General features: G+C 40.4%; 1 protein-coding gene across 1 annotated transcript; it reads left to right on the forward strand.

Annotated features, from left to right (window-relative positions):
• Nucleotides 1-25333, forward strand: UPP2 (uridine phosphorylase 2). The gene is made up of 7 exons (XM_073545661.1): nucleotides 1-145; nucleotides 6454-6571; nucleotides 8270-8428; nucleotides 15968-16082; nucleotides 17159-17368; nucleotides 18635-18781; nucleotides 25157-25333. The coding sequence occupies exons 1-7, from the start codon at nucleotides 84-86 to the stop codon at nucleotides 25297-25299; spliced, it is 954 nt and encodes a 317-aa protein (XP_073401762.1). The 5' UTR covers nucleotides 1-83; the 3' UTR covers nucleotides 25300-25333.

The raw sequence follows: 25333 nt of genomic DNA on the forward strand, positions 1-25333 counted from the left end.
TGAAGTTTATAATCTCCAGTAACATAGAAATAAAAGTACCCAAGAGAGATATTATTGTGGATTCAGACAGACCTGGATAAACGATGGCTCCAATCCTAGCAGAATGTGGCAGCTCAAACTTGGCTGAAAGGGACAATTACGTAAAGTAAGTGCGTGATGTGGACGAGCAGGTAACAGAGAATAAATACTAAATGTTTTATAAATGCCTGGGAACTGTCTGCCCTTAATCCTGATCTGTCCAGATAGAATTGGGGACTCAACATTATCAACAGAGAGGACGTCGCGAATAAAAACCTATTGGGACAATAAGACCGGATTCATATATGGTACTTTTTTTTTTTAAATAGGGGAAATCTTCCTTGAATATTTTTTGTAAAAAAAATTACATATGCTTCTTCTCTAGTGTAGCACATGTGGATGAATCTGAATTGCTAGCAACATTTCCTTAAATATTCCTTAAGATATTTTTAATTATGTTACAGCAGAAATATTGTCATAGATGCATTGCTGAATCTGCCCCAGTGTCTTTAAGACTTTCCAAACCTCCGACTCCGACTTTTCAGTTTTCTTGACTCCCGACTCCTTGACTCCGACCCCACAGGACAGGTCACTACTGAGCATGTGCATAAAGTGCAGCACAGATTCATCTCGATTAAAAGCCGAGATCCTGAGGTCAGGAACAGAACATTTATAGGGCATTTCATAACTTTCCCAAATTATTATGAAAAAATTTACAGCACATCCTGCATTGTACCACTGTATCCAATTTATTATATATTGTCAGAGTCGGTCCATTTAATTCTGACTCCACCAAACTGGACACCGACTCCCCGGCTCTATATTCCTGGTAGTAACGCTGCATTCCAGATCATTGTTGTAAAGTGAGTGGGAATCCTATATAAAATCAGTGTCACATACAGATAAGGTTTACAGCGCCCATAGAATTTTATTAGCCCTGTATCCAGATCGGTAATATTGTCTGTGAATGTGCCCTCAGCACTCTGCACTACTATGTAGTTCTTGCATACAGGTTTCTGCATTTATATGTAAAATTTACACTTTGTACTTAAAACGAAAAAAAAAAATTAACTAAATCTTTACAGGGTTTGGTTGGAAAAATGTATTTTGTGCCTTCAGCAGATTAAGCAAATTGCACCCCTCCCCTTGAATCAATTAAAACGATGTTAATTTTGCATTCATACACAGCGATCTCATTTTTTTTTTTTAAATTGTAGCAAAAATGCCACAGTTCTCTTATTGTGGAAAAAAAAAAAAGTAAGCCGACTGTGACTTGTGAATGCCGCCAAATTGAAAACAAATTAGGCACCATATAGTGTGTCCAGGGAGCGGGCAATCTCTGCTGGTTAGTAATGCATGTGTAAATGTCAAATTACATATATATAGAAATATTCCACACGCCCTGCTGTATATGTGTACAGACCTCTCCTCTGCTAACCATGCATTATTGATAAGATTGATGGGTGTGCTGCATAATGGGGAAGGGCAACACGGTGGCTCAGTGGTTAGCGCTAGAGCGCTGGGGTCCTGGACTCAAATCCCACCAAGGACAACATCTGCAAGGAGTTTGTATGTTCTCCCCGTGTTTGATGGAGGACAGGTGATCCTATGTGATGCTCTGTAAAAAAGAGGACTTTCTCGATGTAGCAGAGCTGTGTTTGTCAGTGCAGCTGAGCTGAGTTTTGAAAATGTAACTTTATAGTTAAATAGAGAGATGTAGATGTATGTTATGGTCAGTGAGGTGAATACCATTCCTGCCATTCCTCTGTCCATCATTTTAGCTTTGCTTGCACTCCAATTAAATGTAGACCTACCGGAGATTGCTGGGGGTGAGATTAGGCACTGAAAAGATGGATAAAGAGGATACATTGGAGGCTATATGAGGAGTACCAAAGAACAGGGCAGCGTGTGAGGAGGACGGGATGTGTACTGAGGACCCTCGACCTAAGTATAGCTGCATCCTCCAGTTTATTGTTTGGAAAGTATTAATTAGGCCAGTGGTAATGCTTGGGTTGCCAGCGCCCGCGGTGAGGAAAGTAATGGGCCCATTGATTAAATAACTTGTCCACTACTTGGACAACTTCTTCTTATATCTCTAACTTGATCCTGATAAAATAAAAAACCTATACCGAGAAGCGGAAGTCCAGCTGTTCTCTCACTTCCTCTTCATGTTGGGCGCTGGGGTCACGTGTCACAACAGCGCGGGAGCCCCAGGGAGAGTGACTGATGACACCGCTGGAACGGCGCCAGCAAGGGACGCGAGTATAGGCTTTTATTATCAAGACCAAACATTTAGATCAAGAAGGGGTTGTCCAAGTAGTGGACAATCCCTTTAAGTAATAATGTCCCCTGACCTGATTGCCTCCTTTAGGAAGTACTATAGCCCCTTTTGAAAAGTTATGATGCACCCTAAGTGTCCTCCCAAAAGTAATAATACTACCTTTGTGTCACCCATCCACGAGAAAGTTTATACTCACCTAATCTGAGTGACAAAGTCTTCTTCTAACCTGGACATAGAGTAGGATGGCGCAGGTGGCGCAAAGCTGTGACGTCATCGAACCACTTGTACCAGGATACAGATGTCTTGTAAGGCGTAAATCTACTGCAGCCTGGAGAAGGAGAGGTGGGGCAGACCTATGGCGCTCTGCTCTGCCAGTCTATAGTGTCGCTCGCTCGGAGCTTCGGAGCACATGCACAGGAGTCCAGGCATGTTCACTGCCCCGGATTATCGTCGCTAGAGATGCCAATGCTCAGTTCTTTTTTTCTTTGGTTCTTTTTAAATTTTCTACTTTAAGAATTTTGCACCTGGGGTAAAAGCTCTTGTGGCCCCCACACATTACAACACTGAATAGGGCAACCATCAGGCATTGTTGTGTGGTCACCATGTGGTGGTGCACATAGAAAAGCCAAACCCTGATTTTTGTGTTCTGACTTTGCCCCTAACATTGTAAGATGTTGTATTTATACCCCCGTAAGACCCCCAATGGCTCATTGAGGTGCAATGATATGCGGAATACACAGGGACAGATACATTTACAGCTCCTGGTTCTGCGGTCATGTAAATGAATTATGAAAAGAAACTCTGAGGCCCCCGAGAGCCACAAAGACGAGTGAAATGTGACAGGAGAAAAGGTGTAAAGCAAGGACTTTGCCCTCCTGGCTCTTATTACCTGCATCGCTGTGTCTCACTTTTTTTTTTTTATAAAGGTCATTTTTTTTTATTTCATGGATTCCATATGACTGTGCGAAATAAATGCGTGTCAAGTCCCATCTCATACCGTCCTGCCGTCTAGAAGAATATGATGCCACGTTCGCGTGCTGTATGGCGGCACATGACGCTCCCGTGGTTCCATAATATATGGACCCGTTAAATCCGTCATAAAAAAAATCGGCAGCATAAATTGCCAGTTGACATTTACTCTGCAGCGCAAGATCATTTCTGTTCTTTATTCTGTAAAAAATGTGATGTGATCAAATTTCATCCAGAAAATCCAGCAGTTTAATCTGCAGCATATCCTTCACTTGTGATGCCGCCGCTACTCCTATGTTGCGTACCCCCTGCATACTCTTTGGTTAAAAAAAAAAAAAGCATAAAACATTCTGAACTGAACCAAACCAATTGATGTGTTGTGTTGTTACAGCGCAGAGTATTAAATTCCTATCCCTATCCTTCTTAATCACTGGGGATCCATCTGCTGGGACCCCAATGATCCCAAAATCAAGGAACCCTGAAAACAAGGGGCTGCCGGAGAAAGCTGAGCACTGTACCATAGCCCACGTATGAAGCAGAGGCTAAGTATGTGCACCTCTGCTCCGCTTCATTCAAAACGTAGCCGCAAAATCCCGTTCTTGGGGTCTCAGAGCCCTGATATTAGATACACCAAGAAAAAGAGATTTTCCTCCAGCGACAACAAAACAGGTAAAATTGAAAACTCACTTTTATTAATCCAATATTAAAAAATGAATGCACTGGCCACCAGGAGACATCCATGACACCATGGTACCATGATTAAAGCTTTTAGGTGAAACGCGTCGGTTGGATGTCTCATGGTGGACAGTGCATTCATTTTTTAATATTGGATTAATAAAAGCGAGTTTTCAATTTTTACCTGTTTTGTTGTCGCTGGAGGAAAATCTCTTTTTCTTCGTGTTCACCTCCCAGACTAGCTAGCTTCCGTGCGATGAACTTCTACAAGACAAGGTGCCTCTGAACGTGGTGAGATGACTTTCCTTATCCCACAGCCCTGATATTGGGATTGTTGGGAGGTGCAAGCTGTTGGGCTACCAACAACCAACAAGTTATCCCCTATCCAGCAGAGAAAGAATAACTTGTGATTTTGTCTCCAAGGGATAAGAGATATCCTGTGACCTTGGGAATTTGACGTCCATGACTCCTTCCTTGGCATCTCTGCGTCCGCAGGTCATCAGGTTCTGTGCACTAGGCATTCGCTTTTCATGGAATGTTCCTTTATAACACATCGCCCCTGCGGTGGGGACCAATAGAAATCTACTTTAAACATTGACCAGAAATGTGTGAAATATGTGACACCAACCAGAATTGACTACATATTGTCAGCATTCCACTACAGCAATCAGTAACCAGACTTTTCTAAAAGATCACAAGTATTTACTACAGTAACCAATTCTGTAAATAATCAGTAACCAGTATTTACTAAATACACCCAGATAACACCCCCCAAAGAGCAGCCAATCAGAGGCCCAGGAACGGCATTCCTCTTATGATGTCATCATCCCTTATAAGCACCTCCCTCCCGGTGACATCACAAGAGCAATTCTCTTTAAGTAACATTGGAATAAGAGGAGCTAATTATCGAGGATTCAGGCAGCTCTGGATAAGCGATGGCTCCGATCCTAGCAGAATGCGGCAGCTCAAACTTGGCCGAAAGGGACAATTACGGTTATGTAAAGTAAGTGCGCGATGTGGAAGAGAAGGTAATAGAGAAAAAAAAACACGCTAAATGCATTATAAGTCTTAGTTCACACTGTTTTTCATTCAAAAGTTTTTCAAGTGGAAACCTTTGAAGGAAATATTCCTTTTTGTTGTTTTGGAAGAAAGTTTTTCTTTTCCTAAAAAGTTTTTTTTCTGCAGCATTTTTTTTTTTTTGCTAACTTGTTGCCTAGTTTGGCGAGGTTTCCTTCAGGATCCGCTTAAGAGAAGTGACGTGCACTTACTTTTCCCAACAGGCGTTTTTCAAAACTTTTTCCGGAGAAATAAATAAAAATTTTAAAAAATCCCCTACTATGAACAGCAGAGTGGATTTCCCATAGAAATGAATGGGAAGATTTTTCCATGCACGGAGGATAATTTTAGAGATGATCCCCCCCCCCCCCAAAAAAAAAGTCATAGCTTAAAAGTATGAGTATTAAATTCGCATCTCCTGATCTGTTGTGAAAATGTGGATAGTAATGGTGATTCGTCATTATCCACAGTGCGGCTAGGAGAAACTTGGTGTCTGTACTAGTTTTTAGCATTTATCATTTTTACTTTATTGTTTTAGAATTACATTGATATATCGATCATTCTGCCCCAGTAAAGCTTAGATTTTGTTATTTCATTGATTTTTGTTGTTTTTTTCGCACATAGTGTAGGCCAAGGGTGACATTTTTAGGACTAGTGATGATAATTTTTAGGCTTTTTCAGTTGAAAATTATCTCATGTCTTTCGAAAAGTGGTGGAAAATAATTTCACGTACCGCCACAGTTATCAGACGCATGTCTATCTGTAAAAAAAGGTGTTTTAGAAAGCTGAAATCTAGTGTTCAGTAAAAAAAAGAAAATCTATAAACAAATCCATCCTTATCATAATAACACTTCATACATAACCAATGTGGTAGGTTATAGAATATGGACGCCTTTGGGTGTTGCTTGTGTTTGCTTTTAAACATTTAATTTTAATTTGTAATAAAAATAATTATTCCAGTTGAAGTTAATTAAAATATTTTTACACCTTTTGACTTTTACAAGCTCTTTTGCTCCCTGTTCAATGTCGGCTGCAGAATGAGTTAACTGAGAATATGTCGGTGAGCTCATTCTGATAGGGGAATTTGTCACTTTTTTTTAATCTTTCTTATAGAGAGTTCACTTCAGCTAATTTATGACCTCATCAAAGTTTGGCTCAACTTTGAGGAGGTTTGAGTTTATAAATCAACACAAAGAAGCACAGAAAAAAAAGCAGTCAGATCCAGCTCATTGAAGGAATCACTCACCTCATTCAGCGGACAGCAATGTGCAGGGAAGCAAAGAACTTGTTAAAGTCAACGGTGTTAAAGTTTTATGAAACCAGAGTGCAAAAATTATTTTTAACCTAAAAAAATGCAGACAAAAACCAAAACAAAACTGGCCACATCCGTACTATATAGATCCATATATTGCATAAAGGAGTGACCTCCTGTGTCCTTTGTTTCTCTTCCTCAGCAATGGATTTGGATATGTTAAAAATCCCCATCTGGACCTGTTATCTGAGGATATCCTCTACCACTTTGACTTGGGAACACGGACACACGACTTGCCCTCCATGTTTGGGGATGTTAAGGTAATGACTGACATGCTGAATGTATACTTGTTCAATTTCTGAAACAAATCATCTGCTTAAAAAATGCATCAATTTTTTGTATCGTCAACATTGAAATTTAGTCTTAAAGGGAATCTATAATTCGAAAATGACCGATTTTTTTTAAAAAAATTGGGTTTAAATTTTTTTTACCTTTTTGGCAACAGTTTTTATTTTTCATATCAGGATCTATAGTTAAAAAATAAATAAAATTTCAAGTTTTTCAATTTTCACACTGGCTTTTTTTTAGACTTCTACTTTCTGTCCTTTTGGGAAGAGTTTTCAGCAGACTCATTATCAGCAGAGGCAGGATTCCAATGACAAATACGGTAGCACCTGATAACAAGATCCAGCAGTCACAATAGGCGATGTCACAGGTTGAAAATAACCTTTGCACTGGGAGTCAAGTTTTTTTTTTTTTCATTGTGGCTAATGTACATGTGAAATTTCTGAAACAACAGAAAGTTGCCATTAATACGTAAGAGTGAAATAACCATTTAAAGGGGTTGGCCCATGTTCTGTTCTCAGGAGCGCATCACTCCCCAGCCTCACAGCTTCCTACTCACCAGGGACGGTGCACTCCTGATGATTGACAGTTGGGCGTGGTTGAGCCGCTGGTTGTAACATCATGCTGCTAACAGAGGCAGATTTGCCCGTGCAGCTTCAGTGCGGCGTTAGCAAGCTCCACTAGGAAGAGCTTGTAAGCACTGCGCTCCTTGCCTAGAAGATCGACCACCTCTTATAGACTGCAGCGGTGGCCAGTAAGCTAAGATACAAACTGTAAAGTATAGAATCAAAAATCTCTTTGTTCTTGAGAGCAGAGATCATATTAAAAGAAGAGGTAAATGGCGACATTGCTTGTGTTTACAAACATTCCGGCTTTCAGTATCAACAGCTGGTGTTCTACAGAGAGAACTGTTGGAGGACATTAACTGAACCCCCTAGTGGCAGGAGCATACACAGGGGCCCAGGGATAAGGGGGCTGCACCAAATGCATTATTCACCTATACCTCTTTACATTATTCAGCAATATCTCTTTATACTGTTTAAAACTACATTCCCCCCCCCCTGCGGACTTTATAATATCAGCATTGTATAATAAGCACGCTTTGTCAATAACATTTTTTGGAAACTAATACTACAGACAACTCCAAATCCCCTGCTTGTCTTCACACCATCATACTGTATAGTGAAATGATAAAATTCAGGCTGCCTTCCTGCACCACTAGAGGGAGCTCACAGCACATGGATTTCTACAGACAGTATTGAACTCAGCAGATGTTGTGTAGAGTCTAGACTCTGTGTGGAGCGAGCTCCCCCTAGTGGCAGCTACTGGTAAATCCCATGACTTGGCTAAATAAAGCGAGGAAGCCCATTCTAAGCATATAATCTACCTCTATAGTAGGTGTGACACCGCTATAGGCAATATACAGCATATTTGTAGCTAATTGCTGTGCTTCATTTATGTGATAATTAAAGGGGTTGTCCACAGTTAAGATGAAAGGCTGACCAGCAATACCAGACCCCGCCAGAGCGCAAGAGGGCGCTGTTTTGTTCCAATCCATTACAATTATTTTAAAATGTTGATTTCTAATATAATTTTGCTCCATTTATTTCTGACTACATACATGCAAGGAAGGGAGGAATTCAAATTCTCTTCTTTTTCTTTTCTCCTTGCAGTTTGTCTGCGTTGGTGGAAGTCCAAATAGAATGAGGGATTTTGCAATTTTCATACACCAGGAGCTGGGCCTGGACGGAGATGGAAGTGACATTGCTGATATTTGTGCTGGCACAGACAGATACAGCATGTACAAAGCCGGCCCTGTGCTGTCTATTAGCGTGAGTGTCATTTTATTTGAAAAATGAAAGATAACAAACTGCACAGACTCAATCGATAGTCGCCAGGTTTAAATGACTTTCTTTCATTATTTATATCAGGTCATAAAATTGCATCTTTCACAGAAGGAACATTTCATTATTATTTACTGCGAAAACAAGTTTTTATGAGAAAAGTGGAGACGAGCGCCCTCTAGTGGTCCGTTTTGCCCAATCGCTTTGGCTCTTGTTCCTTATTTTTCAGTTAGACCAGTTTGATTCTTCAAGTTTTTGAGAAGTGTGTCGTTATGATATGATGGCGATGTGCCATTCGCCGGTGGAGTAAAAGGCCATATTAAAAAGATTTAGGCACCTTCGGGCACTTTGTTTTTTTTAAATTTTTTTTATTTAAATATATATATTTTGGACTAAAAATATAGTAACATAGTAACATAGTTAGTAAGGCCGAAAAAAGACATTAGTCCATCCAGTTCAGCCTATAAAATTCCGTCAGAATAAATCCCCAGATCTACGTCCTTCTAAAGAACCTAACAATAACTGTAAGATACAATATTGTTACGCTCCAGGTACACATCCAGGCCGCTCTTGAACCCTTCGACTGAGTTCGCATCACCACCTCCTCGGGCAAGGAATTCCAGATTCTCACTGCCCTAACTGTAAAGAATCCTCTTCTATGTTGGTGGAAAAACCTTTTCTCCTCCAGACGCAGAGAATGCCCCCTTGTGACCGTCACCTTCCTTGGTATACACAGATCCTCGGAGAGATATTTGTATTGTCCCCTTATATACTTATACATGGTTATTAGATCGCCCCTCAGTCATCTTTTTTCTAGAATAAATAATCCTAATTTTGCTAATCTCTCTGGGTATTGTAGTTCCCCCATCCCCTTTATTAATTTTGTTGTCCTCCTTTGTACTCGCTCTAGTTCCATTATATCCTTCCTGAGCACCGGTGCCCAAAACTGTACACAGTACTCCATGTGCGGTCTAACCAGAGATTTGTACAGAGGCAGTATAATGCTCTCATCATGTGTATCCAGACCTCTTATAATGCAACCCATGATCCTGTTTGCCTTGGCAGCCGCTGCCTGGCGCTGACTGCTCCAGGTAAGTTTATCATTAGCTAGAATCTCCAAGTCCTTCTCCATGTCAGATTTACCCAGTGGTTTCCCGTTCAGTGTGTAATGGTGATATTGATTCCTTCTTCCCATGTGTATAACCTTACATTTATCAATGTTAAACTGCATCTGCCACCTTTCCGCCCAAGTTCCCAACTTATCCAGATCCATCTGTAGCAGAATACTATCTTCTCTTGTACTGACTGCTTTACATAGTTTTGTATCATCTGCAAATATCGATATTTTAATGTGCAAACCTTCTACCAGATCGTTAATAAATATGTTGAAGAGAAAAGGTCCCAACACCGACCCCTGCGGTCTCCACTGGTCACAGTGACCCAGTTAGAGAATATACCATTTTTAACCACCCTCTCCTTTCTATCACTAAGCCAGTTACTTACCCATTTACACACATTTTACCCCAGACCCAGCATTCTCATTTTGTGTACCAACCTCTTGTGTGGCACGGTATCAAACGCTTTGGAGAAATAAAGATATACCACATCCAATGACTCACCTTGGTCCAGTCTATAGCTTACCTATTCATAAAAACTGATTAGATTGGTTTGACAGGAGCGATTCCTCATAAACCCATGCTGATATGGCGTTACACAGTTATTCTCATTGAGATAATCCAGAATAACATCCCTCAGAAACCCTTCAAATATTTTACCAACAATAGAGGTTAGACTTACTGGCCTATAATTTCCAGGTTCACTTTTAGAGCCCTTTTTGAATATTGGTACCACATTTGCTATGCGCCAGTCCTGTGGAACAGACCCCGTCGCTATAGAGTCTCTAAATATAAGAAATAATGGTTTGTCTATTACATTACTTAGTTCTCTTAGTACTCGTGGGTGTATGCCATCCGGACCCGGAGATTTATCTATTTTAATCTTATTTAGCCGGTTTTGCACCTCTTCTTGGGTTAGATTGGTGACCCTTAATATAGGGTTTTCCTTGTCTCTCAGCATTTCATTTTCCACCGTGAATACCGTGGAGAAGAAGGTGTTTAATATATTAGCTTTTTCCTCATCATCTACAACCATACTTTCCTCACAATTTTTTAATGGGCCTACACTTTCACTTTTGATTCTTTTACTATTGATATAGTTGAAGAACAGCTTGGGATTAGTGTTACTCTCCTTAGCAATGTGCTTCTCTGTTTCCTTTTTGGCAGCTTTAATTATTTTTTTAGATAAAGAATTTTTCTCCTTTTAGAGCTTCAGCGGGGCCATCCTGCTTTAGTAGTGTAAATGCTTTCTTTTTACTGTTAATTGCCCTCTTACTTCTTTGCTTAGCCACATTGGGTTTTTCCTATTTCTTGTCCTTTTATTCCCACAAGGTATAAACCGCTTACAGTGCCTATTAAGGATGTTCTTAAACATTTCCCATTTATTTTCTGTATTCTTATTTCTGAGGATATTGTCCCAGTCACCCAGATTAAGGGCATCTCTAAGCTGGTCAAACTTTGCCTTCCTAAAGTTCAGTGTTTTTGTGACTCCCTGACTTGTCCCCCTAGCGAAAGACAAGTGAAACTACAATATTGTGGTCGCTATTTCCTAGATGCCCGACGACCTGCAGATTTGTTATTCTGTCAGGTCTGTTAGATAGTATTAGGTGTAAAAGTGCTGCTCCTCTGGTTGGATTCTGCACCAATTGTGAAAGATATTCTTGGCTATTAGCAGAAACCTGTCGCCTTTATGGGTTTCGCAGGTCTCCGTTTCCCAGTTAATATTCGAGTAGTTAAAGTGCCCCATAACAAGGACCTCATTATGGGTTGCAGCTTCATCTATATGCCTTAGTTTAACACCAAGTTTCATACCTATAACTGATCATCACAATAGATGCAAGAAATATAGTCAGGCAACTCCCTATTATGATAACACCTACAAAAGACCTGCTGAGTTACAATGCCCAAAAGAGTATTTACTCTAACGAGAAATCACACAAAACCATTGTTTTTGTGCAAAAATATACATTCAATTTTATTATATAAAATACATATGATCACAATTCCAATGAGTATATATAAGGTGGAAACAACAAACCACTCGACACAATGGGCACAAGATCTTAGCCAGTAAATAACGTCTGGTACAGGGTATAAATGTAATAGGTTTTTAATAAAGATAAAGTGCCTGTGCATAAAATTGCTCATATCTCATAAAGAGATTAAAGTAAACATCCTCAAATATGGACGCAAATGGGACAATGGTCCCTTACTATGCTACTGGTGCCTCTCAAATATCAAAGTTAAATAGACCCCTATATACCCTGTAATCTGCATCATACCCAGAAGGAATTCACAGAAAAAGTGCACAAGAACAGTGTCGCTTACCCATGTGGACAGGTCAAGCGGTACTGGCAAAATCCCGATGCGTTTCTCCAAAAGGGCTTCCTCGGGGGCTGTGTGGCCAATGCTGTGGGCCAAGACCCTCTTATACTGGCATAAATCGACATAATCCATATCCGGTGTGCGCGGGGGTTTGTAACAGACGCCAAAGAGAATTTTGTTACTATTTTTTCCTCCTTGTATTTCGACCCATATGGACTCGACATCCTCAATCCCTTCGCTAATATCTTCCCTTAAAGTGGACTTTAGATAAGACTTTACATAAAGACAAACCCCTCCTCCTCTCCGATTTTTACTTGTTGTTCCCTTGTTAGTGAGCTCGTTCTAATTTATGACCACAAAACCCCCATCATTAAACTTTTTTTTGTGATGCTAAATCAGCTGAAAAGAGGTAAAAAAAACAAATGCAAGTTTTTCAGGTCCGAGTTCTATACATGAATTTCTCGGATAGAACCCGTACTTTGTTGTTCACATGTCCGGGTCTTTCAGCACCTCATCACGACATGTTCGATTTTGATCCATGTCCTGAATCTAACTCGTCAATACCAACAGTCTTTAGGTCAATAAAAAAAATCAGATTTTAGGTTTAGGGTGCCATTCATTTGCCATCTGTCTCTTGCTGACTTTTTGGTAGGAGAAACCTTCATCAGATTTGTTTCTGTTTATTTTTTTTGCATATGAGAAAAGCTGATGGTAAAAACTAACACACTGACCAAACACTGACGAGGGCTGTGGAGTCGGTAAGCCAAACCTGCGACTCCGACTCCTCAATTTCCCTTACACCGACTCCGACTCCAACTCCGACTCCGACTCCCACACATATTGCTTATATTTAAGTGAAAAATTTATTGTAGTTCAATGTGAACATCAGACATTTAATCATTTCTATGATCCAATAATCAAGATATTTAGATAGAACAGAATATATATTTATTGGAATACAACTTTAGAACACAAAAAACTGTAATAAATTGTAAATATGTAATACACTGTGTACATGTACTTGTATACGGTACAGACCAAAGTTTGGACACACCTTCTCATTCAAAGAGTTTTCTTTATTTTCATGACTATGAAAATTGTAGATTAATTCTGAAGGCATCAAAACAATGAATTAACACATGTGGAATTATGTAATTAAAGTGTGAAACAACTGAAAATATGTCTTATATTCTAGATTCTTCAAAGTAGCCACCTTTTGCTTTGATTACTGCTTTGCACACTCTTGGCATTGACTTGATGAGCCTAGTCACCGGAAATGGTCTTCCAACAGTCTTGAAGGAGTTCCCAAAGATGCTTAGCACTTGTTGGCCCTTTTGCCTTCACTCTGCGGTCCAGCTCACCCCAAACCTTCTCGATTGGGTTCAGGTCTGGTGACTGTGGAGGCCAGGTCATCTGGCGTAGCACCCCATCACTCTCCTTCTTGGTCAAATAGCCCTTACACAGCCTGGAGGTGTGTTTGAGGCCATTGTCCTGTTGAAAAATAAATGATGGTCCAACTAAACACAAACCGGATGGAATAGCATGCCGCTGCAAGATGCTGTGGTAGCCATGCTGGTTCAGTATGCCTTCGATTTTGAATAAATCCCCAACAGTGTCACCAGCAAAGCACCCCCACACCATCACACCTCCTCCTCCATGCTTCACGGTGGGAACCAGGCATGTAGAGTCCATCCGTTCACCTTTTCTGCGACGCACAAAGACACGGTGGTTGGAACCAAAGATCTCAAATTTGGACTCATCAGACCAAAGCACAGATTTCCACTGGTCTAATGTCCATTCCTTGTGTTCTTTAGCCCAAACAAGTCTCTTCTGCTTGTAGCTTGTCCTTAGCAGTGGTTTCCTAGCAGCTATTTTACCATGAAGGCCTGCTGCACAAAGTCTCCTCTTAACAGTTGTTGTAGAGATGTGTCTGCTGCTAGAACTCTGTGTGGCATTGACCTGGTCTCTAATCTGAGCTGCTGTTAACCTGTGATTTCTGAGGCTGGTGACTCGGATGAACTTATCCTCCGCAGCAGAGGTGACTCTTGGTCTTCCTTTCCTGGGGCGGTCCTCATGTGAGCCAGTTTCTTTGTAGCGCTTGATGGTTTTTGCCAATGCACTTGGGGACACTTTCAAAGTTTTCCCAATTTTTCAGACTGACTGACCTTCATTTCTTAAAGTAATGATGGCCACTCGTTTTTCTTTACTCAGCTGCTTTTTTCTTGCCACAATACAAATTCTAACAGTGTATTCAGTAGGACTATCAGCTGCGTATCCACCAGACTTCTGCACAACACAACTGATGGTCCCAACCCCATTTATAAGGCAAGAAATCCCACTTATTAAACCTGACAGGGCACACCTGTGAAGTGAAAACCATTTCTGGTGACTACCTCTTGAAGCTCATCAAGAGAATGCCAAGAGTGTGCAAAGCAGAAATCAAAGCAAAAGGTGGCTACTTTGAAGAACCTAGAATATAAGACATATTTTCAGTTGTTTCACACTTTTTGTTAATTATATAATTCCACATGTGGTAATTCATAGTTTTGATGCCTTCAGAGTGAATCTACAATTTTCATAGTCATGAAAATAAAGAAAACGCTTTGATTGAGAAGGTGTGTCCAAACTATTGGTCTGTACTGTGTGTGTATATATATATATATATACACATACACACACACTATGACTTATCTCGGCTGAGATAAAGCCTAGATCCGATTCCTCAGGCTACATTCACACTATGGGTGTAGCCAGGATCAAACCGGGGGGGGGGCAGAACCTCATACTGTTCCGCAGAATTTCATACTGCACACCTCAGCTGCTGCAGAACCTCATACTTCACACCCCTACACTTGAAAATAAAGCCTGCACCTTAAGAAGATGTGGTGGTGAATGCAGTCTATTTATTCCAACTATCAGTTGATGTTGATGTTACTAAAGACGAGCAATGCCTGTCCTGGGCGTCCTTTTGGGCAGCTATGAGGTGTACCTGACTGGTGCTAAAAAAAAGGAGTGTTAGTCTGTGTGCTATCTGGCTTTCATTCTTTTTGGTACAGATATGATATGGATAGACAGATATGGATAAATGGATAGATAGAGCAGATTTCTAATCTGCTTTTGCTATTGAGAACATTATCTATGAGCTCAAAAACCTTTCAGGTGATGCGGTTTTTTAAAAAGCTGATCAGCTTTTGCAACTGAAAAACGTATCCTCAAAAAACGCAGGAAAAACGCTGTGTGTGAATATAGCCTTAGATCAGGAATAGAACAGTCATTTATAGGACATTTCATAACTTTCCCAAACTCCTATGAAAAAATATTCAGCACATTCTGCATTGAACTACTGTACCCAATTTATTATATATTTTAGGAGTCGGAGTCGGTCCATTTTATACTGACTCCAATTCCGACTCCACCAAAATGAGCACCGACTCCGACTCCACGACTCCGACTCCAGAGCCCGGAAAATCAGATCAAAAACACTGATGAAAATTGCAACTATTTTTGCATTTTAGGAAAAAAAGACTGACATCCTTAAAATCTCTTTATGAGAATGAGCTCACTGATGGTTACTCAGTTAAGTCATTCTGCAGCCAGCAATGTGCGGAGAAACAAAAAGCCTGTAAATGCCATTCGGAGCAAAAATATTTAATAAAACTCAATTATAAAAATACTTTTTAGCTTCTGAATACGTCTATTTAATTAAATATCTAACCATCCACAAAACTTTAAAGCCCCACCCTAAACAGATGACAGATGCCCACTTCCATGTATTTTTGCAAACTCCCTTCAACCACCCTTTTTGAGACAACCCTGAAACGATGGGGATGTTGGCAAGTATTGCCCATCCAAAATGTTGGGTTGACCATCACTGGTCTATTATACGGTGCTGTGTTGGTTTATATGGAGGTATATAGTCCATTTGGTGGCATGTTAGCATTTGTGGTGGTATCAGACTCTGATTCCGAGGGGGGCATCTGCTGGTTTGGAAGTAAATGTCCTCAGGGCGGTATGTGAGCTTATATGCAGGTATGGTGGCTATATGGGGGTGAGAGAGGTCCTAACACAAAGATTTCTATTTCCGCAGCATGGCATGGGAATCCCTTCTATCTCTATAATGCTGCACGAGCTCATCAAGCTTCTCCATCATGCCAAGTGCAGAGATGTGACGATCATACGTATTGGAACATCGGGGGGAATCGGTAAGGACCAGTGCTGATAAATAGGGTCAGAACCTCCATAGTGCGCTGATATAGTCAGGGTGACACTAAGTTTTAAAAGTGACGACTATATTATAAAGTTTATTCCGTTAATCTTGTGGGAACATATCCTTGGGATTCAGAATAACTCCTCTAACATAACCTGTTTGTTATTAATCATCCTTTTCTTAAAAGGATACATTGTTATTCCTCGCTTACTCTTCCTGAAAATGTATGACAACTAGACGCTAGTATTTGGCTTGTTAGTAGGGTGCACCAGCCCTGATAGGTCAGAGTCGTTTCCCATTGACAAGGGTACCGGCTATATCCAGTTATCAATATATTCCTATATTTCCAGGAGGAATAACCGAGTAACAGCACAGAGTGATAAAGAAGGATGTCCCTGAATTGTCACCTACAGATATGTCAGGAGATCACACAATAATTGCAGCTCTCAATTTCTGAAACACAGACCAACCTATCGATGTCCCAACGTCTGAATATATAAATCTGATGACAGCTGGCTGTTGTGACCTGACATCTGCTTATTTAGCATTATTACAACGCGCTGACATATTATTATATTTCTATAGTTTCTCCTCGAGCACTAGATTTAGGCTAAGTGCACACGCTGCGGATTGGTCTGCGGATTTGTATCTGCGGAACCGCAGGTAAAATGACCTGCGGTTTTACCAGCGGATTGGCCTGCGGTTTTCCCCTGCGGGTTATCACCTCTACAATGGAGGAGATGGTAAACCGCAGCAGAATCCGCAGAAAAGAAGTGACATGTCATTTCTTTCTGCGGATTCAAAACCGCAGCTTTTGCGCAGTTAAAAATCCGCAGCATGTGCACAGCAGAATGTAAATCACATAGGATAACATGCTATTGTACACTGTCAGCAGAACTGCTGCAGAGCCGCAGCAAAAACCGCAGCGTGTGCACATAGCCTTATTCAAGCTTTCGGTTTACTATAGTTTACGACCCTTTGGTACATTGTTGGTAAATATTCCGCCTTCTGTTACATCACTCGTGTGCAGCATTGATCCAGTATTGATTCACCTTCATGTATGCATTGCAGGCATTGAACCAGGGACGGTCGTGATCACAGATATTGCAGTGGATGCATTTTTCAGACCGCAATTTGAGCAGGTTATTTTAGATAAGGTGGTTATCAGGAACACTCAGCTGGACCAGAAACTTGCAGAAAGCCTTCTACGCTGCAGCAAGGAGATCAATGATTTTCCGACTCTTATTGGTCACACCATGTGCACCTACGACTTCTATGAAGGTGGGTGTCCGGAGTGATTCTTTATATACTGATGGTATTTATCTGACATTATAAGCAGATGTCCGATCTAAACACAACCAGTCCATAAGCCGCTAAATTAAAGTGTAACTGCACTTTCAGAACACTTCTGCTCCTCTGTTTTATTAATTTGAAAATCTAATGTGTATATATGACGTGTCAAAGTGCAGTTACACTTTAAGGCCAAGTTCACCTTGCAACATCTTGTTATTTATGACATATTCATGTGCTGATAGTTACATAACTTGTCTTTGTCACTAGACTTTTGTCATCTAATCTGAGAGCAGCATGATGTAGGGGCATAGACCTTGATTCCAGCCATGATTTCCACTTACTAGGCTGCTTTCTTTAGTTTTGATAAAATCACACTTTTATCAGCAGGAGATTATCACTAAAGGACTAGTAAACCTGCTGCCAAGTAGTCCTCCATATTCATGAGCTCTGTATAACCCCTCTCCTCACCACTAATTGGCAGCTTTGTTTCAAAGTACAGAGAAAGCTGCCAATCAGTGGTGTGGGCGGGTTATACAGGGCTCAGCATTAGAGAACTGCTAGATCTGCATTTTGCACAGGGCTCAGCATTCAAGAGAACTGCTAGATCTGCATTTTGCACAGGGCTCAGCATTCAAGAGAACTGCTAGATCTGCATTTTACAACTATGATTTTATCAAAACTACAGTCCAGAAAGTGATATATAGTTGCAATCAGGATCTCTGCCTCTACATCATACTGTTGTCAGATGAGCAAGCAAAAAAAGATTCATTTTACTTTACAGCTCCAAATCCTTTTCAAAGACAAATTGTTTTTTACATGATAGTGCTGTTGCCTCCACTAGTGGGAGCTTTCTGTGTGCTGTAAATCAGTTGGATTTTTGGCGATGCCAAGCGAGGATCCACACAATCACGATTCCGTTTTTTTGTCCAGTCATACATATATATGGCCAAATCTAGGAAATGGCTTGTGCTGTCACAACGAGCTAATGCCCAGGAGTCAGGATATCCCAAAAGTTTGATCCAATTTTTTACTAGCCTATTCCAATGCCGTCCTCTCGAGGATTTGGCGTTGCCCTATTAGAATACTTCATCTCTGGCACGGAGATCAGTCCATCTATTACTATCTTGTATGGTGCCCCATAGTAGTCAACATCAACTGCTGGGCACAAATGACTCCTTTGAAATAAAATAATTACATATTTGTTTGTGAGTAATGAAATACGGACGAGAGAGATAAAAGTAATTTATTTCTAAGGTCAGGGGAGATTGGATGGCGCACTCTGCTCATTTTCGAAAGAAGAAAAATGCGAGTATCTGCAGAAGGCGTACATCGCGGGAGTCAGGAACATTGAGATGGAGTCTTCGGTCTTTGCTGCCATGTGCCATTTATGTGGACTCAAAGGTATTTATTTTCCTATAAGCAAGTGCGTATGGTGAATTAATGTACGACACGGCGGCCATGTCCATTGTTGCATTCTGCTTGGAGATTTTGTTAAGCACATGAGTAGTTTAATCTGTGCTACAAAATGTTCTGTATTTCTAATGGTAATAGGTACCCTGATTAGATTGGTGGTGGCCTCTGTGGGGCGGCTCTGCCACTCTTACAGTTGTGGTCAACATTATTGGCACTCCTGAATATTAAAGGTGTACATCGGGTAGATAAAAATGTATTTAAATCCACATTCTATCAAAAACTATAAAGGCTTGTATTCCTATAACTATTTTAAGAGCCACTTCATGTGATTTTACAACTACACTGTGACATCAAACTGATGCTACTTGTCGTAGAGAATATTTGTAAAATCCATAAAGACACCTCTGGAGAGGGGACATATAACCCTCACATTGAACATATGTGATTAATTATTACTTGGGAAGTGGGAAAAACCTGATACTTCAACCTCTATTGAAGTAGGAACTCCCGCAGTGAACATGTATTTACAACGGGCAATCTGCTGAGTACTAGTCATGAAGTCTAGGATTTGTATATTCAGAGGCGGCAAAGTACAGGGGCTGCCTCTGTTCAAAGGAATTATCTCAGACACTCCGTAGCCAGTGGTCAGTGATGATTGGGATTTGCATTAATACAGTACTTATGGGAGATGTATTTTTGGTGTTGTAGGAAAGGGATGAAGATAACACATTCACTCACATCACCATAAGGTCAGCCAAATACCTCAAACTTAAAATCGTCAGATGGATGACTATCCATGCCATGATATAGAAAGGTAAAGCCATGACAGGGAATATAACAATATCTCCCACCTAGGACCTCCAGGGGTGAAGGTATCCTGAAAATTGATCTCATAATCTTCTAAAAACCCAGCACATCCCACAACCAGCCCCGCATATGAGCTCACTAAGGGGATGTATATGGGCATAAACTCGATCTAATAAAAATCAGAGTTTGGGTTTTTGTCTTTTGTCAGTTCTGTAACAAACAGTTTTCTGTGGTCATGTTCATTAATCTAAGGCAGTGTTTCTCAACTCCAGTTCTCAAGACCCACCAACAGGTCATGTTTTCAGGATTTCCGTAGTATTGCATAGCTAGTGGAATTAATGCTTGAGCAGATGATGAAATTATCACCTGTGCAATACTAAGGATATCCTGAAAACTTGACCTGTTGGTTGGTCTTGAGGACTGGAGTTGAGAAACACTGATCTACGGAGTTCTTCCCTCCACCAAGCAGAGCCATTTCCGTGACATAGGTTTAGTACTTTTCTTTTGTTATTCCTTTTATTTTATGTGATTGCATATACAGTATTGCTTTGTTCCAAATTTATAACAACTTTGTATATTGTTTATAAACACTGTCTATTCCTACCTTTCCGGATTAAATATATACAATTTAATTGCTCCGTTCTTCTTGCTCTGTAAACCGCACCCCTGAAGCCATATGCTACAGTGCTGTGCAAATTAATTGGGACAAAGCATTTTTTTAAGTAAAATCATAAGTTGGTTACCAGTCAGTGATTCAAACCAGTTTTAACTGCTTTGAACAGGTGTGAGTGCCTGTTCAAAGCAGTTAAAACTGGTTTCAATCACTGACTGGTAACCAACTTACAATTTTATATACACACACACACACACACACACACACTGTTGAGCTCAAAAGTTTACATACCCCAGCAGAATTTTTGCTTTCTTGACCTTTTTTTTCCCAGAAAATATGAATGATAACACCAAAACCTTTTGTCCACTCACGGTTAGTGGTTGGGTGAAGCCATTTATTGTCAAACTACTGTGTTTTCTGTTTTTAAATCATCATGAAAACCAAAGATATCGAAATGACTCTGCTCAAAGTTCACATACCCCATTTCTTAATACTGTGTATTGCCCCCTCTAACATCAATGACAACTTGAAGTCTTTTGTGGTAATTGAGGATGAGGTTCTTTATTTTCTCAGATGGTAAAAGTTGCCCACTCTTCTTGGCAAAAAGCCTCCAGGTCCTGTAAGTTCCTGGGCTGTCTAACATGAACTGCGCACTTGAGATCTCCTCAGAGTGGCTCAATGATAATGAGGTCAGGAGACTGAGATGGCCACTCCAGAACCTTCACTTTGTTCTGTTGTAGCCAATGACAGATCTACTTGGCCTTGTGTTTTGAATCGTTGTCATGTTGCAACGTCCAAGTACGTCCCATGTGCAGCTTCCGGGCTGATGATTGCAAATTTGCCTTCAGTATTTGCTGATAACGTGCTGCATTCATCTTTCCTTCAACTTTGACCAAGTTTCCTGTGCCTCTGTAGCTCACACATCCCCGAAACATCAGCAAACCGCCTCTGTGCTTTACAGTAGGAATGGGCCTTGTTGACCTCTCTTCAAATGTAACGTTTATGTTGTGGACAAAAAGTTCAATTTTAATCTCATCACTCCAACATTACTTTGTTCCAGAAGTTTTGAGGCTTGTCTCTGTGTTGTTTTGCGTATTGTATGCAAGATAATTTGTGGCATTTGTGCAGTAATGACTTTCTTCTGGCGACTCGACCATGCAGCCCATTTTTCTTCAAGAGCCTCCTTAGTGTGCATCTTGAAACAGCTACACCACTAGTTTTCAGAGAGTCCAGTATTTCAGCTGATGTTATTTTTGGGTTTTTCTTTGCATCCCGAACAACTTTCCTGGCAGTTGTGGACAAAATTTTTGTTGGTCTACCTGACTGTGGTTTTATTTTTACAGAGCCCCTGATTTTCCATTTGTTAATCACAGTTTGAACGCTGCTGACTGGTATTATCAATTCCTTAGATATCTTTGTATCCCTTTCCTGTTCTGTACAGTTCTACTACCTTTTCCTGTAGATCCTTTGACAATTCTTTTGCTTTACCCATGATTCACAATCCAGAAACGTCAGTGGCTGGATGAAAGATGCAAGAGTCTGTCTGGATCCCAGAAACTCACTCAGTTTTTATGCACACACACTGATCACAAGCAAATAGGTCACAGGTGAGGATGTTACCTTTAGCAGCCATTCAAACCTATTTGTGTCAGCTTCTTTGCATATTATCAGGCCAAAATCACCAGGGTATGTACACAAGAAAGCAAAAATTCTGCCGGGTTATGCAAACTTTTGAGCACAACTGGATATGTGTATATATATGTCATCTTTTACGTTTTAAAAATTACAAGAAGGAAAATGAGTACCAAGTAGCACACCTTTTTGAAAGTATCACAGCTTGTAAATGCTTTTTGTAGTCAGACAAGAGTCTTTCAATTCTTGTTTGAGTGATTTTCAGCCATTCTTTCTTGGAAAATTCTTCCAGTTGTATGATATTCCTGGGTCATCTTGCACGCACTGCTATTTTGTGGTCTAGCAACGAGATTTTCAATGATGTTCGGCTCAGGAGGCTTTAAGGGCCATTGTAAAACCTTCAGCTTGTGCCTTTTGAGATCGTCTATTGCAGATTTTGACATGTGTTTAGGATCATTATCCATTTGTAGAAGTCTTCCTCTTTTCAACTTCAGCTTGTTTACTGATGGTGTTATGTTAGAATCAAGAATTTGTTGAAATTTCATTGAATCCATTCTTCCCTCTAACCGAAAATGTTCCCCATGCCATTGGCTGCAACACGACCAAAGCATGATTGATCCACCCCAAAGCTTAATGTTTGGCGAGATGTTCTATTTCTGAAATTCTGTGCCCTTTTTTGTCCACAAAGACCTTTGATCATTGTGGCCAAAGAGTTTTATTTTAGCCTTATCAGTCCACAGGACTTGTTTCCAAAATGCATCAGGCTTGTTTAGATGTTCTTTGGCATACATCTGATGTTTAATTTTATGCTGAGGATGCAGGAGAGGTTTTCTTCTGATGACTCTTCCATGAAGGCTATTATTTGTTCAATTGCCTCTGGAGTTGTTGTACATTGTTCTACTGTTCAGAGTCTGCTAAATCTTTCTGAAGATCCTTTGCAGTCAAGTGGGTGTTCTGATTTCCTTCTCTATCAATCTTACGAGCAACTCTCACTAAAATTAAGCTTGGTCTTCTTCCTTATCTTGACTTCCACTGTTCCTGTTAACTGTCATTTCTTAATTACATTTTTACCTGTGGAAAGGGCAACTTGAAAACACTTTGCTACCTTCTTATAGCCTTCCCGTTTTGTGGGTCTGCACCATTTTCATTTACAGAGTGCTAGGCAGCTGCTTAGAAGGACCTATGGCTGCTGGTTTTTGGCACAAGGTTAGAAGAGGCAAGGTTTTTATAAAGCTGGGACATTTGCATAACCTGGCCTTTCCTAATGATTATAGTGAACAAGCCATAACCTTAACAGGCTAATTAAGGTCTGAAACCTTGGTTCACTTTACCTGAACACACAAATCTCCATGGTTGCCCAAACCCAACGCATCGACCCATTTTTCTTTTTGGAATTTTGAAAATAAAAAAAGAGTTTTTTTGTCTAAAATACAAAGGAAATGTGTCATCTTTAACTTTAGCCCTTGTGGAGATAATTTCATTTTCAAACTTTTACACGCCACTGTACGAAGGGTTGTTTTTTTGCAAGTTGAGTTTTTGTCTTGAATGACACCATTCATTTTAACACTGAAATACTGGAAAATGGTAAAAAAAAAATTCCAAGTGCAGTGAGAAATAATCCTACATTTTTTTGTGGAGGTTTATTTTTACGGTATTCATTGTGCGATCAGATTTTGAAACATGATTCTTCAGGTCAGTATTATTACAATACCAAATTAGTTATTTTTTTCTTTTAAGTGTTGAAAAAGCCCTGTAAATGTATTTAAAAAAATGGTTTACAGTGGTTTCTTAGACCCATGTTTTCATTTTTCCATCTATGTATGGAGCTAGGTGAGGGCTTGCTTTTGATGTGGCGAGCTGGCATTTTTATTGGTATCGTTTTTAGATACAAGTGTTCACTTCTTATTGCATTTTTGGTGGAGTTGCAGACTTGCAGTGAGCAAAAAAAACAAACAAACAACACTATTCTGATGTTTTTTTTTCCTATTTACGGCTTTTACCAAAAAGGCTTAAATAATTTTATATTTTGTTGGATTAGACTTTTATGGGTGAATAGATGAATGCTGAAAATGTTTATTCTGCTGTTTGTTTGTATGAAAAGAAGAGGAAAAATACATTTAAGTTTTTTTAAAAAACAATTTTTACTTTAGTTTTTAGTGTCTTTGATGAACTCGAAAACTGAAATCATCTGACGCACTTGTTCAATATATTGTAATACACAGGATTGCAATATATAGAGAAAATCATGGTCTCCTATGAAGCCTAGCCCGTGGCTGAGCTTCACAGAAGTACCAAAATTCATTCTGGAAATGCATTGGGGCATGACACTTAGACCATTCATACACATTAGCTTGCTGTCGGCTGAAACACCGTTTGGCTGACAGCCATCTCAGACGACTACCCACACACAGGAGCGCTTGTACGGCCAAGCGCTCCCGTGTTCTCTATGAGAAAGCCGCTTGTTGAAACGTTGGCTGGTGGCTTATCTCAGGGAGAACAATGTGATCGGCAGTCCGAAATCAGACATGTCTGATCGACGTCACTCGTGAAGATAATTTTGCCGACTCCCCCATACACAGACTGTCAGCCGAACCTGTCAATATCGGTGGGTTCTGCTTCTGCTAACATAAGTCCAATGTATATGAGCTTTACAGCTCTTCAGCCTCTGATGTATTCTCAAAATAGCAGCACCTTGCTCTGGCCGATTGATGGTGTCATTCTCTCTGATGCATATCCACTGACCTGTCAATCAGCCATGGGAGGGTGCTGCTAGTTTGAGAACACAGCGGCGGGCTGAGGAGCTGTAAGTGCATCGTCACTCCCCAATGCACTTCTAGATGGAACTTCAAAACATTTCTCGCTGCTCAAGCAGCACTTTAGTCTCCAAAAGGGATCGACTGACTTATCTTTTAAACGGCTACACAGTCCCATTAAAGTACAATCCAAAAGTACATGAATGAAACGAAGAAAACATGGACCAAAATACTCTAATGATGCACAGTTGGTACTTTTCCACCTATTTCTGAAAACTCTGACCCTGAGTCTACAAGGCTGTTTTCTCGCTGGTCTTGATGAGGGGGCGCATAGGAGTCAGATGCCACCAATTCTGACAAATTTGTTTTGATGAATCAGGGTCGTTGGCTTTTTTTTATATAATAAACAATCAGGGGTGCCAAAAATGTGTGTGGTTGTGTTTGTAAGCTGTTTTATCCCTTCCACATCACCAGGCTGCTCTTTTTCAGTCTGATATTATACATTAAACGTCTGTGACTAGCAAACAGCATGATACAGTCACCTTTCTTGTATTTCAGCTGCCGTGGTCTGCGTGACTCTTCTTGACAGGTTGCAGGGCGATCAGATCACGCACAGTCACGGGGTCCTTACAGAATTCCAGAAGAGACCTCAGAAGCTGATTTCCAGTTTCATCAGGAAGCAAATGGACACGTGCACATAGGCTCTGCGCAGACAATGCCCTCTGTATATAAACC

This window comes from Dendrobates tinctorius, unplaced genomic scaffold, assembly GCF_039654945.1.
Source record: "Dendrobates tinctorius isolate UK_male_01 unplaced genomic scaffold, ASM3965494v1 ptg000143l, whole genome shotgun sequence".
Lineage (NCBI taxonomy): Eukaryota > Metazoa > Chordata > Amphibia > Anura > Dendrobatidae > Dendrobates > Dendrobates tinctorius.